Source organism: Anomaloglossus baeobatrachus, chromosome 3 (genome assembly GCF_048569485.1).
Source record: "Anomaloglossus baeobatrachus isolate aAnoBae1 chromosome 3, aAnoBae1.hap1, whole genome shotgun sequence".
In the NCBI taxonomy this organism is placed as follows: domain Eukaryota; kingdom Metazoa; phylum Chordata; class Amphibia; order Anura; family Aromobatidae; genus Anomaloglossus; species Anomaloglossus baeobatrachus.
This window is the reverse complement of record NC_134355.1, coordinates 630,948,363-630,965,311: the sequence shown is the minus strand read 5'-3', so window position 1 is coordinate 630,965,311 and position 16,949 is coordinate 630,948,363. Positions and strand designations below refer to the sequence as shown.

The following is a 16,949-nucleotide window of genomic DNA, read 5'->3' as shown; positions in this document are numbered from 1 at the left end:
GCGACCTGCCCACGGCAGGGGGCGGGGAATAATCGCACACGATCTATGACGTACCCAGTGCGTCATGGGTCGTTAAGGGGTTAATAGCGGACATCTGCAAATCTCCAAAAACATGCACACTCATTTCAGTCGAGCATGCTTATGTTTTCAATAATGACTGTGGTGGTAGGCCCAGGACTGACATCTCTGACTCCAAGAAGGACACTGAAATTCCCATGGGAGGTATGTTGTCTTTTTTTTAACCCTTTCTCCAGGCTGGCTCCCCTGTTAAATCTAAAAATAAACTGAGAACCCCCTTTAAACGTACCTTTAACACACACGCTGCAAATATCGCCTGGTTCTTCAGATTAGCTGGGATGTCAAATGCATGACCGAGGTCCTTGCCTAAAAATACACAATAAAACACATTAGTGAGGACATAAATACCTCACAGTCCCCCCTCACGCGGGCGCCGCTCACCGTTTTTGGAAAACTTCACCCGAGCGTTGTCTGCGTCCAGGTAGCAGCCGATCGTGTCATGCATTGTAAATTCCTGAGGGGGATTAAAAAAAAAAGAAGGGAATTTTGTTTACTTACCGTAAATTCCTTTTCTTCTAGCTCCAATTAGGAGACCCAGACAATTGGGTGTATAGCTTCTGCCTCCGGAGGCCACACAAAGTATTACACTCAAAAGTGTAACCCCTCCCCTCTGCCTATACACCCTCCCGTGCTTCACGGGCTCCTCAGTTTTGGTGCAAGAGCAGGAAGGAGGAAACTTATAAATTGGTCTAAGGTAAATTCAATCCGAAGGATGTTCGGAGAACTGAAACCAAAGAAACAATTGAACAACAAGCCCGAAGGGAACAGGGGCGGGTGCTGGGTCTCCCAATTGGAGCTAGAAGAAAAGGAATTTACGGTAAGTAAACAAAATTCCCTTCTTCTTTGTCGCTCCATTGGGAGACCCAGACAATTGGGACGTCCAAAAGCAGTCCCTGGGTGGGTAAAAGAATACCTCGATAATAGAGCCGACACGGCTCCCTCTTACAGGTGGGCAACCGCCGCCTGAAGGACTCGCCTACCTAGACTGGCGTCTGCCGAAGCATAGGTATGCACCTGATAATGTTTCGTGAAAGTGTGCCGGCTAGACCAGGTAGCTGCCTGACACAGCTGCTGAGCCGTCGCCCGGTGCCGCAATGCCCAGGACGCACCCACGGCTCTGGTAGAATGGGCTTTCAGCCCCGAAGGAAGCGTAAGCCCCGAAGAACGGTAAGCTTCAAGAATCGGTTCCTTGATCCACCGAGCCAAGGTTGACTTGGAAGCCTGCGAACCCTTACGCTGACCGGCGACAAGTACAAAGAGTGCATCTGAACGGCGCAGGGGCGCTGTGCGAGACACGTAGTACCGGAGTGCTCTCACTAGATCTAATGAGTGCAAATCCTTTTCACATCGGTGAATTGGATTAGGGCAAAAAGAAGGTAAGGTGATATCCTGATTGGATGAAAAGGAGATACCACCTTAGGGAGAAATTCCGGAACAGGACGCAGAACCACCTTATCCTGGTGAAAAACCAGGAAGGGGGCTTTGCATGACAGCGCTGCAAGATCCGACACTCTTCGGAGTGATGTAACTGCCACTAGAAATGCCACCTTCTGCGAAAGACGTGATAAGGAGACATCTCGCAGCGGCTCGAAAGGTGGTTTCTGAAGAGCCGTTAGCATCCAGTAAAGGTCCCAGGGCTCTAGTGGGCGCTTGTAAGGTGGGACTATGTGGCATACTCCTTGCAGGAACGTGCGGACCTGCGGGAGCCTGGCCAGGCGCCTTTGAAAAAATACTGAGAGCGCCAATACTTGTCCCTTGAGAGAGCCGAGTGACAAACCCTTGTCCATTCCAGATTGAAGGAAGGAAAGAAAAATGGGTAAGGCAAAAGGCCAGGGAGTAAACCCATTCACAAAGCACCAGGACAAGAAGATCCGCCAAGTCCTGTAATAGATCTTGGCGGACATCGGTTTCCTGGCTTGTCTCATAGTGGCAATGACATCCTGAGATAACCCTGACGATGCTAGGATCCAGGACTCAATGGCCACACAGTCAGGTTGAGGGCCGCAGAATTCAGATGGAAAAACGGCCCTTGTGACAGCAAGTCTGTGCGGTCTGGAAGGGCCCACGGTTGACCCACCGTGAGATGCCACAGATCCGGGTACCACGACCGCCTTGGCCAGTCTGGAACGACGAGAATGGCGCGGCGGCAGTCGGACCTGATCTTGCGTAATACTCTGGGTAGCATCGCCAGAGGAGGAAACACATAAGGCAGTTGAAACTGCGACCAATCCTGTACTAATGCATCCGCCGCCAGAGCTCTGTAAACTGCGGAGATGGTGGATGCTGTGGCTTCCACCCACTGCAGAATTCGCCGTACTTCCTGGAAGGCTTGACGACTGCGAGTGCCGCCCTGGTGATTGATGTAGGCGACTGCAGTGGCGTTGTCCGACTGGATACGGATCTGCCTGCCCTCCAGCCACTGATGGAACGCCAATAGGGCTAGATACACTGCCCTTATCTCCAGAACATTGATCTGAAGGGAAGACTCCCTCGGAGTCCAGGTCCCCTGAGCCCTGTGGTGGAGAAACACTGCTCCCCACCCTGACAGGCTCGCGTCCGTGGTGACCACAGCCCAGGTTGAGGGCAGGAAGGATTTTCCCTGCGATAGAGAAGTGGGAAGAAGCCACCACTGAAGAGACGTCTTGGTTGCCAGGGAAAGAGACATTCTTGTCGAGGGAAGTCTATCTCTTGTCCCACTTGTGGAGAATGTCCCATTGGAGTGGGCGTAGATGAAATTGTGCGAAGGGCACTGCCTCCATCGCTGCCACCATCTTCCCTAGGAAGTGCATGAGGCGCCTCATGTAGGACCGCCACAACGGATGCCATGACTTTGGTGAAAACCCGTGGGGCTGTCGCCAAGCTGAAGGCAATGCCACGAACTGAAGGTGTTCGTCCCCTATGGCGAAACGCAAGAAGCGTTGATGTTCGGGTGCGATCGGCACATGGAGATAAGCATCTTTGATGTCGATCAATGCGAGAAAGTCTCCCTGTGACATCGAAGCGATGACCGAGCGGAGAGATTCCATCCTGAACCGTCTGGTTCTCACATGTCTGTTGAGCAGTTTGAGGTCCAGAACGGGACGGAATGAACCGTCCTTCATTGGCACCACGAACAAGTTGGAGTAAAAGCCGCGCCCCTGTTCCTGAGGGGGGACGGGGAATCACAACTCCTTCTGTCTTCAGAGCGGCCACTGCCTGAAGAAGTGCGTCGGCCCGAGCAGGGGGGGGGGAGGTTGTGAAGAAACGAGTTGGAGGACGAGAGATGAACTCTATCCTGTAACCGTGAGACAGAATGTCCTCTCACCCATCGGTCTTGAACATGTGGCCACCAGGTGTCGCAAAAGCGGGAGAGCCTGCCACCGACCGAGGATGCGGTTCGGGGATGCCAAGAGTCATGAGGAGGCCGCCTTGGAGGCAGTGCCTCCGGCAGCCTTTTGGGGGCGTGACTTAGACCGCCACGCGTAGGAGTTCCTCTGACCTTTCTCCGGCCTATTGGACGAAGAGGATTGGGACTTGGCGGAGAGGCGAAAGGACCGAAAACCTCGATTGTATCTTACGTTGCTGAGGTCGCTTCGGTCTGGACTGGGGTAAGGAGGAGTCTTTTTCCCTCTCATCCAATCGTTCTCCAAACAATCGGTCCGCCAGAAAACGGCAAACCGGTTAGGAATCTCTTGAAGCCGAGTCTGCCTTCCATTCGCGCAGCCACATGTCTCTGCGGACTGCCACAGAATTAGCGGATGCGATCGCTGTACGGCTAGCAGAGTCTAGGACTGCCTTCATGGCGTATGAAGAAAACGCCGACGCCTGAGAAGTCAAAGGACGCAACCTGCGGAGCAGAAGTACGTGTGACCGCATTAATCTCGGTTAGACAAGCCGAGATAGCTTGGAGTGCCCACACTGAAAAGCCGGGGCAAAGGACGCGCCCGTGGCTTCATAGATGGATTTCACCAGGAGCTCTATCTGCCTGTCAGTGGCATCTTTTAGCGATGAGCCATCTGCAACCGATACCACAGATCTAGCCGCCAATCTAGAGACTGGAGGATCCACCTTGGGACACTGAGCCCAACCCTTAACTACGTCAGAGGGGAAGGGGTAACGTGTGTCAGCAAGGCGCTTAGTAAAGCGCTTGTCCGGAACCGCTCTGGGTTTCTGGACAGCATCCTTGAAGTTAGAGTGGTCGAAAGACGCACTCCGTGTACGTTTGGGGAACCGAAACTGGTGTTTCTCCTGCTGAGAAGCCGACTCCTCTATAGGTGGAGGCGGGGGAGATAGATCTAACACCTGGTTGATGGACGAGATAAGATCATTTACTAAGGCGTCCCCTTCAGGTGTATCAAGGTTGAGGGCAACGTCATGGTCAGAGCCCTGAGCTGCGACCTCCGCCTCGTCCTCCAGCGAGTCCTTCAGCCGGGAACCTGAGCAGCGTGATGAAGCTGATGATTCCAAGCGGGCCCGCTTAGCTGGTCTGGGGCTGTGGACCGTGGAGGAGTCCTCCACGTGAAACCTAGAGCCCACCCCGGGAGCGCGCTGCGGCGTGGACCGAGAGGGACCTGGAGGCGCCGATCCAACAGTGTCCTGGGTCTGTGTAAGGGACCGGTCTGGACTGCAAGGCTTCTAGCAGCTTGGCAGACCATTTGTCCATAGACTTAGCCATGGATTGTGAAAGTGACTCAAAGAGCTTCTCAGCAAACACTGCAAACTCTGTCCCTGCCGCCTGGACAGTGGTAGCATGGGGGTCTACCTGAGCCGAGGGGCCCACAAGTGGTCCCGGCTCCGGCTGAGTCAGTGTAACAGGGGTCGAGCATTGCTCACAGTGAGGGTAGGTGGAACCCGCAGGCAACATAGCCCCACAAGAGGTACAGGTCGCAAAGAAACCCTGTGCCTTAGCGCTCTTGCTCCTTGTGGACGACATGCTGTTGTGTCCCAGGAGAGTGATCACAGAGGGTATAAGGGAAGAGTATACAGCCCGGCCGAACAGAGATCTATATATATATAATACGTATCTATTCAGGCAACCCAGGGGGACCAGCACCGGATGACCAATTGTCTGGGTTACCGACCGCTAAAAAGCGGCGTGTGTGTCCTCCAGATTCCCTGCTCCAGGTCTCCCAGCGGTGAAGAGCTCTTTCCTGATGATTCTCCAGCGCAGAATGTCTGAAAAAAAATGGCTGCTGGAGCTCTCAGAGGGGGAGTGGAGCGATGGGCGGCACTAGGAAAAAGTGCGGGAATCTGGGGGTCCCTATTGTGATCAAAGAGGGGGGAGGAAGCATACAGGATGCTCCGGCCCTCACTGCCAACGTCAGGACGGCTGTCCCCGCCCCTACCCTGACAGACAGGTCCGGGGGCGGGAGTCTTGCCAGTAGGCCGCAACTGAAGCCGGGGACTAAATTTATGACCGCGGCCGACAAGCAGGCGCGGTCGGCGCGGAAGTCCCCCGGCTTTCACGGATCAGCAGCCGCTGTGTGTCCCAGGCAGCGTCCCGGTCGGCTGTCCCGCCCCTACCCTGACAGACAGGTCCGGGGGGCGAGATTTTGCAAGTAGGCCGCAACTGAAGCCGGGGACTAAATTTATGACCGCGGCCGACAAACAGGCGCGGTCGGCGCGGAAGTCCCCCGGCTTTCACGGCCTAGCAGCGTCCGGGTGCCAGGCGCTCCATGAACCGTCCCCATGGGGACACAGAGTACCTGACAGATGCAGGGCCCGGTCCCTGATAAAGAAAATACTCCGGTCCGGCAGATTCCACACTGGGGCTGCGGAGGGAGCACGGTCCCAGTACCTGGATGACCGCTCAGGATCCCACTTCTCCCAGAGCCCCCAAGGGATGGTGAAGGAAATACGACATGTGGCTCCAGCCTCTGTACCCGCAATGGGTACCTCAACCTTAACAGCACCGCCGACGTAGTGGGGTGAGAAGGGAGCATGCCGGGGGCCCCGTGGGAGCCCTCTTTTCTTTCAACCGATAACATCAGCAGCTGCTGCTGACTAAAATGGGAATGCATGAGTGGATGTGTGCCTCCTTCCACACAAAGCATAAAACTGAGGAGCCCCTGAGGCACGGGAGGGTGTATAGGCAGAGGGGAGGGGTTACACTTTTGAGTGTAATACTTTGTGTGGCCTCCGGAGGCAGAAGCTATACACCCAATTGTCTGGGTCTCCCAATGGAGCGACAAAGAAAAAAAAACTTTATTAACGACGTTCCATCTGTTTTATCTGCTACGTCCCCAGGGTATTGGGGGGAGAAATACCAACACTGCTACAAAAGGAAATCAGCTTAAAGGGGGGCTCTGCTTTTGGAAAACCCTCTTTTGCCCCAATGTAGCTGATTTAAAAAACAAAACTGTGCTTTACTCACTGTCCCCAGGTCCACTGCACCAGATGTCTATTATTGTCTGCAGCGCTGACAGATAATCAATGAGCTCAGAGATTCTGCCCGAGTAGACGGCACAAGCTGCTCAGTCAGTGATTGGCTGCAGCGCTATGAACATGATAGGCTGCAAACAATAGACAATGGGAGCAATGATGGGCACTCAATGCTGGACCCATGGAAGGTGAGTAAAGCACAATTTTTGTTTTTTATATCAACTGCAGCCCGGAAGCAGGAGCTTTTCCGAAACTGGAAAACCCTATAACTGCACAGCAACCGATTAAGATTACTGTATTTTTCATTTTATAAAAACGCACCGGATTATAAGATTCACAGGGAGTGGTGGAGTAGGGCGATGCTGGCGGCTGTGCTGGCTGTGGTGGGGGCGGCTGTGCTGGCTGCGGCGGGGGCGGCTGTGCTGGCTGTGGTGGGGGCGGCTGTTCTGCGGGTGTCCCAGATGATCTGTCGGCGGTGCGGGCTTCAAAGAAAAGGTGCCTGGAATCGGTGCGTGCACTGATTGAGTTCTCAGCTCAATGACAAGCCGAGATCTCATCTACGCACCACCTCCAGGAGCCATTTTTCCTTAAGTCCGCTGCTGGGAGGTCAATGGGCCGGAGGCGGCGTGTTCGCAAATGACATCTTGAGCAGAGAGCCCCATCTGTGCATGCGCCAACTCCGGGTGGCATTATTTGAAGTCTGAACCGCCGATAGAACATCTCACCCTCCGCACCACCCTGCTCTACACAGCCCTCACCACACCACACCCAGCACAGCCCCGCACTGCCGATAGAGCATCTCTTCTGCCGCACTGCCCTGCTCTACACAGCCCTCACCACAGCCAGCACAGCCCCGCACCGCCGATAGAGCATCTCTTCTGCCGCACTACCCTGCTCTACACAGCCCTCACCACAGCCAGCACAGCCCCACACCGCCGATAGAGCATCTCTTCTGCCGCACTGCCCTGCTCTACACAGCCCTCACCACAGCCAGCACAGCCCCGCACTGCCGATAGAGCATCTCTTCTGCCGCACTGCCCTGCTCTACACAGCCCTCACCACAGCCAGCACAGCCCCGCACCGCCGATAGAGCATCTCTTCTGCCGCACTACCCTGCTCTACACAGCCCTCACCACAGCCAGCACAGCCCCACACCGCCGATAGAGCATCTCTTCTGCCGCACTGCCCTGCTCTACACAGCCCTCACCACAGCCAGCACAGCCCCGCACCGCCGATAGAGCATCTCTTCTGCCGCACTGCCCTGCTCTACACAGCCCTCACCACAGCCAGCACAGCCCCACACCGCCGATAGAGCATCTCTTCTGCCGCACTGCCCTGCTCTACACAGCCCTCACCACAGCCAGCACATCCCCGCACCGCCGATAGAGCATCTCTTCTGCCGCACTGCCCCTGCTCTACACAGCCCTCACCACAGCCAGCACAGCCCCGCACCGCCGATAGAGCATCTCTTCTGCCGCACCGCCTTGCTCCACACAGCCCCCACCACAGCCAGCACAGCCCCCGCACCGCCGATAGAGCATCTCTTCTGCCGCACCGCCTTGCTCCACACAGCCCCCACCACAGCCAGCACAATACAACGCAGCGAGCACAGCGCCCATTCTCCACCTCCTGGTAAGCTACATTTGGATTTTAAGACACACCTCTCCTTTTCCTCCAAAATTTGAGGGAGATTAAAGAGCGTCTTATAATCCGGTAAAAATACGGTACTTTTTTTCTGGGGGGGGAAAAAAAGGACAATCTCTCCTGACATATCTGTTTCATAAGTAATTGCAACCCCCATAAAATAACAAATCTGCATCATCTTCACTCAAACTCTGCTGTTCCTCTGTTATTTCTCCTACAAATATATGTACAAAATGACGGTTAGGTGTTACTAGTTGGGGCTCGTTCCTACAAAGTCTAACACTCGTACAGTCGGTGCTGATAATACAACATGCATGGCTTTTACAAGGCGATTAACACTTAACTGTCCTTTTATTCATACATTTCCAGGAAGAATAACAGAGGAACAGCACAACATATTTATAAGAAAAGAATATTTTACAGGGAATTCAGGTATGTTTTATATCAGCCACAAGAGGTGATCTTTTCTTAACAAATAGGATGGAAAGAAGTTTATTTATAATTAAAGGCCTGGTTGTTACCTCGCCATAATTATCAAACTGTTTATTGTTGGATTTCTTCCCTGTTCCTCCAAAACCAAAGCCAAATTTGTCAGTTCCTAAAGAAAAAAAAAGTTTATTGACTATTCATCAAAACAATACACAGATGATTGATGTGAGCTCTGAGTGTCTCTCCCAGAAATATAGGCTGGATGTGAGCTCTGTGTGTCTCTCCCAGTAATATAGGCTGGATGTGAGCTCTGTGTGTCTCTCCCAGTAATATAGGCTGGATGTGAGCTGTGTGTGTCACTCCCAGTAATATAGGCTGGATGTGAGCTCTGTGTGTCTCTCCCAGTAATATAGGCTGGATGTGAGCTCTGTGTGTCACTCCTAGTAATATAGGCTGGATATGAGCTCTGTGTGTCACTCCCAGTAACATAGGCTGGATGTGAGCTCTGTGTGTCTCTCCCAGTAATATAGGCTGGATGTGAGCTCTGTGTTTCACTCCCAGTAATATAGGCTGGATGTGAGCTCTGTGTGTCACTCCCAGTAATATAGGCTGGATGTCAGCTCTGTCTGTCACTCCCAGTAATATAGGCTGGATATGAGCTCTGTGTGTCTCTCCCAATAATATAGGCTGGATGTGAGATCTGTATGTCTCTCCCAGTAATATAGGCTGGATGTGAGCTCTGTGTTTCACTCCCAGTAATATAGGCTGCATGTGAGCTGTGTGTGTCTCCCAGTAATATAGGTCGGATGTGAGCTGTGTGTGTCACTCCCAGTAATATAGGCTGGATGTGAGCTCTGTTTGTCTCTCCCAGTAATATAGGCTGGATGTGAGCTCTGTGTGTCACTCCCAGTAATATAGGCTGCATGTGAGCTGTGTGTGTCTCCCAGTAATATAGGCCGGATGTGAGCTGTGTGTGTCTCTCCCAGTAATATAGGCTGGATGTGCGCTCTGTATGTCTCTCCCAATAATAGAGGCTGTTGTCACTGTAGTCACCAGACGAGCCTTTGGTGGTGGTATATTGTGGGCCGGTTTATCTAGTCAATACAGAACTACCCTACACTTTGTGAATGGTCCAGTGACAGCCCGTACTACTAGAATAACATTAATCCAGTGATTGTGCCTCTGCATGTACAATACAGGCCGAATTTCATCTTCATGGATGGCAATGCCCCAGCTCATCGAGGTTGCAAATCTCTACTCACCAAGATCCAAGGTGGCCTGTATCGTAGACCACCCCACTCTGCACAATCCCTGGTCATGGCAGGACACCTCGTAGTAATACTTTCCTGTTAAATAAAATAACTATTTTAGATATTGATATGATTCCTACTGCAGCACAAGACCGGATGTCAATCCGGGCGCCGGGTTCTGTGAAACGCTCACCAATGTGAGACCGTCTTTAAGGAAACTAAATTGTGACCCCCCCATCATTGGGCACCGTGACTGATGTGAAAGAAACAAATCACTGGAGTACATATAATAACAACAAATAATGAAAAGCCAGATCAGCACAATATATCGATAGACTCTACCTTTATTGACTCCTCGGGTGGACCTGCAGCCGTGCCACTCCTTCACCTCTCTGCTCTGACAACACAGGCCGTCTGGTCCAATAGCTGAGAGGAACAAAGGTGACCACAAGGCATATCAGTCATCAGCGTAAGGCTACGTTCACACAACTGTATTTTTGGATGGAGTAAGCTCTGTGAAAAATCTGAGACCACTCGGACCAATGTTTTTTAATTGGCCTTTTCAGATAAGCATTTCTTTTTTCCACAAACCAAAAGGGGTTTTTTTTTTGCTCCCCATCTTCCAAGAGCCGTAACGTTTTTATTTTTCCGTCAATCTTGCCATATGAGGGCTTATTTTGTTGTACTTTTGAATGAAACCATCAGGTTTACCATATAGTGTACTGGAAAACGGCAAAAAAAATTGAAGTGCGAAAAATTGCAAAAATAGTGCGACTGCCTGATTGTTTTTGGGATATTTTATTCATCTTGTTCACTATATGGTAAAACTGATGTACTGGTGTGATGCCTCAGGTCGCTACGAGTTCATAGACACCAAACATGTATAGTTTTATTTTTATCTAAGGGGTTAAAAAAAAATCACAAGTTTGTCAAAAGAAATGGCGCACTTTTTGCGCCATTTTCCACGATCCGTATCGTTCTCATTTTTTCGGAGATTGGGCTCAGTGATGGCTTATTTTTTTTGTCTTGAGCTGAAGTTTTTAATAACATTTTTGCGCAGATGCTACGTTTTGATCGCCTGTTATCTCATTTAGCGCAAAATATGTGGTGATCAAAAAGAAGGGAATTTTGTTTACTTACCGTACATTCCTTTTCTTCTAGCTCTAATTTGGAGACCCAGACAATTGGGTGTATAGCTACTGCCTCCGGAGGCCACACAAAGTATTACACTTAAAAGTGTAAAGCCCCTCCCCTTCTGGCTATACACCCCCCGTGGGATCACGGGTTCCTCAGTTTTAGTGCAAAAGCAAGAAGGAGGAAAGCCAATAAACTGGTTTAAGTAAATTCAATCCGAAGGAATATCGGAGAACTGAAACCATTCAACCTGAACAACATGTGTATACAAAAAAATAGGGGCGGGTGCTGGGTCTCCCAATTAGAGCTAGAAGAAAAAGAGAATTTTGTTTACTTACCGTAAATTCTTTTTCTTATAGTTCCGACATGGGAGACCCAGACCATGGGTGTATAGCTAGCGACCTCCGGAGGACACACAAAGCACTACACTCAAACGTGTAGCTCCTCCCTCCGGGCTATATACACCCCCTGGATGACAATCTACCCAGTTCAGTGCAAAAGCTGAAGGAGGACATCCACCCATAAGTAGAGATAGAGTAAAACTCGGCAAAACCAGAACTCTGTCTACTAACAACAGCCGTGAAGCACACGGAACAAAAACTGCCAACAGGCAACAGGGAGGGAGCTGGGTCTCCCATGTCGGAACTATAAGAAAAAGAATTTACGGTAAGTAAACAAAATTCTCTTTTTCTTTAACGTTCCTTTATGGGAGACCCAGACCATGGGACGTTCCAAAGCAGTCCATGGGTGGGAAATAAACTAAACTGAGAAGTAGGCAAAACCTAACTTCACAAATGGGCGACAGCCGCCTGAAGGATGAGTCTGCCCAAGCTCGCATCTGCCGAAGCATGAGCATGCACTTGGTAGTGCTTCGAAAAAGTGTGCAGACTGGACCAAGTGGCAGCCTGACACACCTGCTGAGCCGTAGCCTGGTGCCTGAAAGCCCAGGAGGCACCGACAGCTCTGGTCGAGTGCGCCTTAATCCCCGACGGGGGAGGCACCTGAGAAGACTGGTAGGCATCGGCGATAGCCGACCTAACCCAACGAGCCAAGGTCGGTTTGGATGCCGAGAGACCCTTGCGCTGACCCGTGGTTAGCACGAAAAGTGAGGTGCACCGCCGAAAAACGGCGGTGCGAGACACATAGATGCGGAGCGCCCGCACCAAATCCAAGGTGTGCAACGCCTTCTCAAAGCGATGCACAGGGGCCGGACAAAGAGAGGGCAATGAAATGTCCTGGTTAAGGTGGAACGAAGACACCACCTTAGGAAGAAAGTCCGGAGTCGGACGAAGAACCACCTTGTCTTGGTGAAACAAAAAGGGGGATTCCGAAGAAAGCGCAGCCAAATCAGAAACTCTCCTGAGAGAAGTTATGGCTACTAGAAAGACAACTTTCTGTGAAAGTCTAGACAAAGGAACCTCCTTGAGAGGCTCAAAAGGGGGTTTCTGTAAGGCCGTGAGGACCAAATTAAGGTCCCAGGGATCTAAAGGTCGTCGGTAAGGAGGAATGATGTGAGATGCGCCCTGCATGAAGGTGCGCACCTGAGCCAGTCGAGCGATACGCCGCTGGAACAATACCGACAGAGCCGACACCTGTCCCTTGAGGGAATTGAGGGACAGTCCTAGTTGTAGGCCAGACTGTAGGAAAGACAGGATGGTCGGCAAGGAGAACGGCCAAGGGGCATGGTCGGAAGAGCGACACCAGGACAGGAAAATCCTCCAAGTCCTGTGGTAAATCTTGGCCGAAGAAGACTTCCGAGCCTGAGTCATGGTGGAGATGACCTCAGAGGGAATGCCTGAAGCCGTCAGGATCCAGGACTCAAGAGCCACGCCGTCAATCTGAGAGCCGCAGAATTCTGGCGGAAGAACGGACCTTGAGAGAGAAGGTCTGGGCGGTCCGGGAGATGCCACGGGATCTCTACGGACAGGCGGAGCAGGTCTGGGTACCAGGCTCGCCTGGGCCAGTCCGGAGCAATGAGTATGACTCGACGGCCCTCCATTCGGATCTTGCGCAGAACCCTGGGCAGGAGCGCCAGAGGGGGAAACACATAGGCCAGACTGAACTGAGACCAATCCTGAACCAGTGCGTCTGCTGCGAAGGCTTGAGGATCGTGGGAGCGAGCCACGTAAACCGGAACCTTGTTGTTGTGCCGGGAAGCCATTAGATCTACTTCCGGAGTGCCCCACTTGCGGCAGATTGATCTGAACACTGACGGATGCAGGGCCCACTCGCCGCCGTCCACGGTTTGACGGCTGAGATAATCGGCCTCCCAGTTTTCCACGCCTGGGATGTGGACTGCAGATATGGTGGACTTTGAGTCCTCCGTCCACTGGAGGATTCGTTGAACCTCCAACATCGCCAGACGGCTGTGAGTTCCGCCCTGGTGATTGATGTAGGCAACCGCCGTCGCGTTGTCCGACTGAACCCGAATGTGCTTGCCCGCCAGTAGGTGGTGAAAGTCTAGGAGAGCTAGAAACACAGCTCTGATCTCCAGCACATTGATCGGGAGGGCTGATTCGGACGGAGTCCAAGTGCCCTGTGCTCGGTGATGGAGAAACACCGCTCCCCAACCGGAGAGGCTGGCATCCGTGGTGAGAATCACCCAGGACGGAGTCAGGAAGGACCGCCCCTGTGACAGGGAGAGGGGCTGAAGCCACCACTGTAGGGAGTTCCTGGCCTGTGATGACAGAGCCACTAGCCTGTCCAAAGAAGAGATCCGCTTGTCCCAACAGCGGAGAATGTCCAGCTGCAAGGGACGCAGATGGAACTGGGCAAAGGGAACCGCTTCCATGGACGCCACCATCTGACCCAGCACCTGCATGAGGCGTCTGAGAGAATGACGGCGGTGCCTCAGCAGAGAGCGCACCGCCAGACGAAGGGACTGCCGTTTGACTAAGGGCAACTTGACAAGTGCCGGCAGAGTCTCGAATTGCATCCCTAGGTATAAGAGTACCTGGGTCGGGGTCAGAGTCGACTTGGGGAGGTTGACAAGCCACCCGAACTGAATTAGCGTGGCGACAGTGAGAGAGACACTCCGTTGGCAGTCTACACTGGATGAGGCCTTGACTAGAAGGTCGTCCAGGTAAGGAATCACTGCCAATCCCTGGAGGTGTAGGACAGCAACCACTGCTGCCATGACTTTGGTGAACACTCGGGGGGCCGTGGCTAAGCCAAAGGGAAGAGCCACGAACTGGAAATGTTCCTCTCCGATCGCAAAGCGTAGCCAACGTTGGTGTGAGACCGCAATAGGCACATGCAGATAGGCATCTCTGATGTCGATGGATGCTAGAAAATCTCCCTGGGTCATTGAGGCAATGACCGATCTTAGAGATTCCATGCGAAAGTGCCGCACCTGAACATGCTTGTTGAGAAGCTTGAGATCCAGGATGGGCCGGGAGGAACCGTCCTTTTTGGGAACTAGAAAGAGGTTTGAGTAGAAACCTCTGAACCGTTCCCGGGCGGGGACCGGAACAATTACACCGTTGGCCTGCAGGGATGCCACGGCCTGAGAGAAGGCGGCGGCTTTGGAGCAGGGGGGGGTGGACAGAAAAATCTGTTTGGCGGGCTGGAAGAAAAAGGTATCCTGTAGCCGTGGGTGATGATATCCCGCACCCACTGATCGGAGACGTGTTGCAACCACACGTCGCCAAAGTGGGAGAGCCTGCCCCCGACCAAGGACGTTGCTGGCGCGGCCAGATAGTCACGAGGAGGCTGCCTTGGTGGCAGCGGCTCCTCCGGTCTTTTGAGGGCGCGGCTTTGCGCGCCAGTTGGATTTACGGTCCTTGGCGGTAGTGGACGAAACCGTGGGCTTAGAAGATGACCAGTTAGAGGAACGAAAGGAACGAAACCTCGATTGGTTCCTGCCCTGGGTAGGTTTCTTGGGTTTAGCTTGTGGCAAGGAAGTACTCTTCCCGCCAGTAGCCTCCTTAATTATGTCATCCAGCTGTTCCCCAAACAGCCGTGATCCAGTAAAAGGGAGACTCGCAAGGTACTTCTTAGAGGAAGCGTCCGCTTTCCACTCTCGAAGCCACAAGATCCTGCGGATCGCGAGGGAGTTAGCGGAGGCCACTGCCGTGCGGTGAGAAGCTTCCAGGACGGCAGACATGGCGTAGGATGCAAAAGCTGAAGCTCGGGCGGTTAAGGTATCCATCTCAGGAATAGAGTCTCTGGAGAGGGAATGAATCTCCGTCAGAGAGGCAGAGATAGCCTTAAGAGCCCACACCGCCGCAAAGGACGGAGAGAAGGAGGCTCCTGCCGCCTCAAATACAGACCTGGCCAGAAGGTCAACCTGGCGGTCAGTGGGATCCTTAAGAGAAGTGCCGTCGGCCACCGCAACTACTGTGCGGGCTGAGATTCTGGACACTGGAGGGTCTACCTTTGGGCACTGGGCCCAGTCCTTAACCACCTCCGGTGGAAACGGGAAACGGTCATCTGAGCTGCGTTTCGGAAAACGCTTGTCAGGACAGGCCCTAGGCTTGTTAACAGTGGTCTGAAAGCTGGAGTGGTTAAAAAACATACTCCTAGGTTTCTTAGGAGAGGTAAACTGGTGTACCTCTACCAGAGAGGGTTGATCCTCTGACTCCTGTGGGTTAAGGTTCAGAACGGAGTTAATGGACGCAATCAAGTCACTAACGTCCGCATCGCTCTCAGACAAGTCAATGGGGTACATAGAGGCAGAGTCTGAGCCCACAGTAAAAGAATCATCCTCGCCCTGCACCTCGGCTTGTGAATCAGAGCCGTGGGACGAGGAAGGAGGAGGGTCCGTGCGTCTCCGTTTAGGGGGACGGGGTCCTAGGACATGCTCTGAGGGTTCTGCAGAGCTCGGAGCCGCAGAGACACCCTGAGGGGGAGGCTGATGCATAGACAGCAGCGTCTGGGACAGCTGCCCCATAGAATCGGCAAACGACTTGGAAAGAGCCTGTGTAAAGGAAGCTACCCAAGCCGGGGGCTCAGCCACCTGGACCGAAGCAGCCGGAGGGACCCCTGCGGAGGCTCCAGGCTGAGACACAACCATATTAGCACAGTTATCACAATGTGGGTACGTGCTAGGCTCTGGCAGAATTAGCTTGCAAGCAGTGCATATAGCATACATGTTTGCAGCCTTGCTCCTAGTGACAGACATGCTGCTGTGGAGGAAGCTCTGCAGCCAAAACACACTGCTGTAGAAAGCCTGAGTGTATAAAAATCCACAACCATAGGTTGTGGCTTACCAGCCCTGTTCTCTGTGTATCCTCCGGACTTCACCTCTCCCCTGTAAAGTGACAGCGTCCAGAAAGTATGGAGCTGCAGCATCCAGCGCTTCTCAGTGTGAAAAACGCTGAGAAAGATGGCGCTGGGAGAAGGAGGGGGGGCGTGATTAAGCCCAGGAGCGGGAAAACACAGAGGACACAGAGATACAGGGGGGTAGACAGAGGAGGGGACGTCCCTCTAGAGGGGAGTGCCCTCGTCTCTGCTGGCCGGGCGGTGGGCGGCGCTGTATGCAAAACATACAGAGAAGCCGAAAGTGAAACTAGGCCCAAACAGAAGCCGGGGCCTAGATTTTAAAATGCGGCCGACGAGCAGGCACAGTCGGCGCGGTTCTCATGGGAAATTCCCAGAACCGGCCGAAATTAACAGCAACGTTAAGCACATACTGCCCCCATAATAAAAGCACCCGGGACCCCTGAAAAAACGTCTCAATACTTAGCTTTGAGACGCAGGGCCATGTCCCTGAGTGGGGGTAACGCTCCTTCCAGCAGGGACCAGACAGGGCTGTGGATGGAGCCGGCCTCCTGCAAGCAGAGAGGACCGTGTAGGCTCCCACTTCAAACAGAGCCTCGACAGAGGATGCGAAGGAGCTCGGCATGTGAAGGCTCCAGCCTTATTAATCAACCTTAACAGCACCCCGCAGAGTGGAGCGTGAAGGGACATGCCGGGAGTCCAGACTGGACCCGCTTTTCTTCTAAATCTTTAAAAAATTAAAGTAAAATTGCAAAAAAAATATGAGGAAATAAAAGTGTATGATCCTCCTGGAACACAAAGCGTTGAACTGGGTAGATTGTCATCCAGGGGGTG

The 16,949-nt window shown here is 52.8% G+C and overlaps 1 protein-coding gene across 1 annotated transcript in view; it reads right to left on the bottom strand.

The window, feature by feature from the left end:
• DDX1 (DEAD-box helicase 1) overlaps positions 1-16,949 on the bottom strand; it is a 135,807-nt gene that overhangs the window by 101,814 nt on the left and 17,044 nt on the right. The window contains exons 7-11 of the mRNA XM_075341125.1: positions 10,104-10,187; positions 9,774-9,857; positions 8,604-8,680; positions 460-532; positions 308-384 (exon numbers count right to left, since the gene is read on the bottom strand). Of these exons, the coding sequence (XP_075197240.1) occupies positions 308-384; positions 460-532; positions 8,604-8,680; positions 9,774-9,857; positions 10,104-10,187 (395 nt within the window). The remainder of the gene's footprint in view (positions 1-307; positions 385-459; positions 533-8,603; positions 8,681-9,773; positions 9,858-10,103; positions 10,188-16,949) is intronic.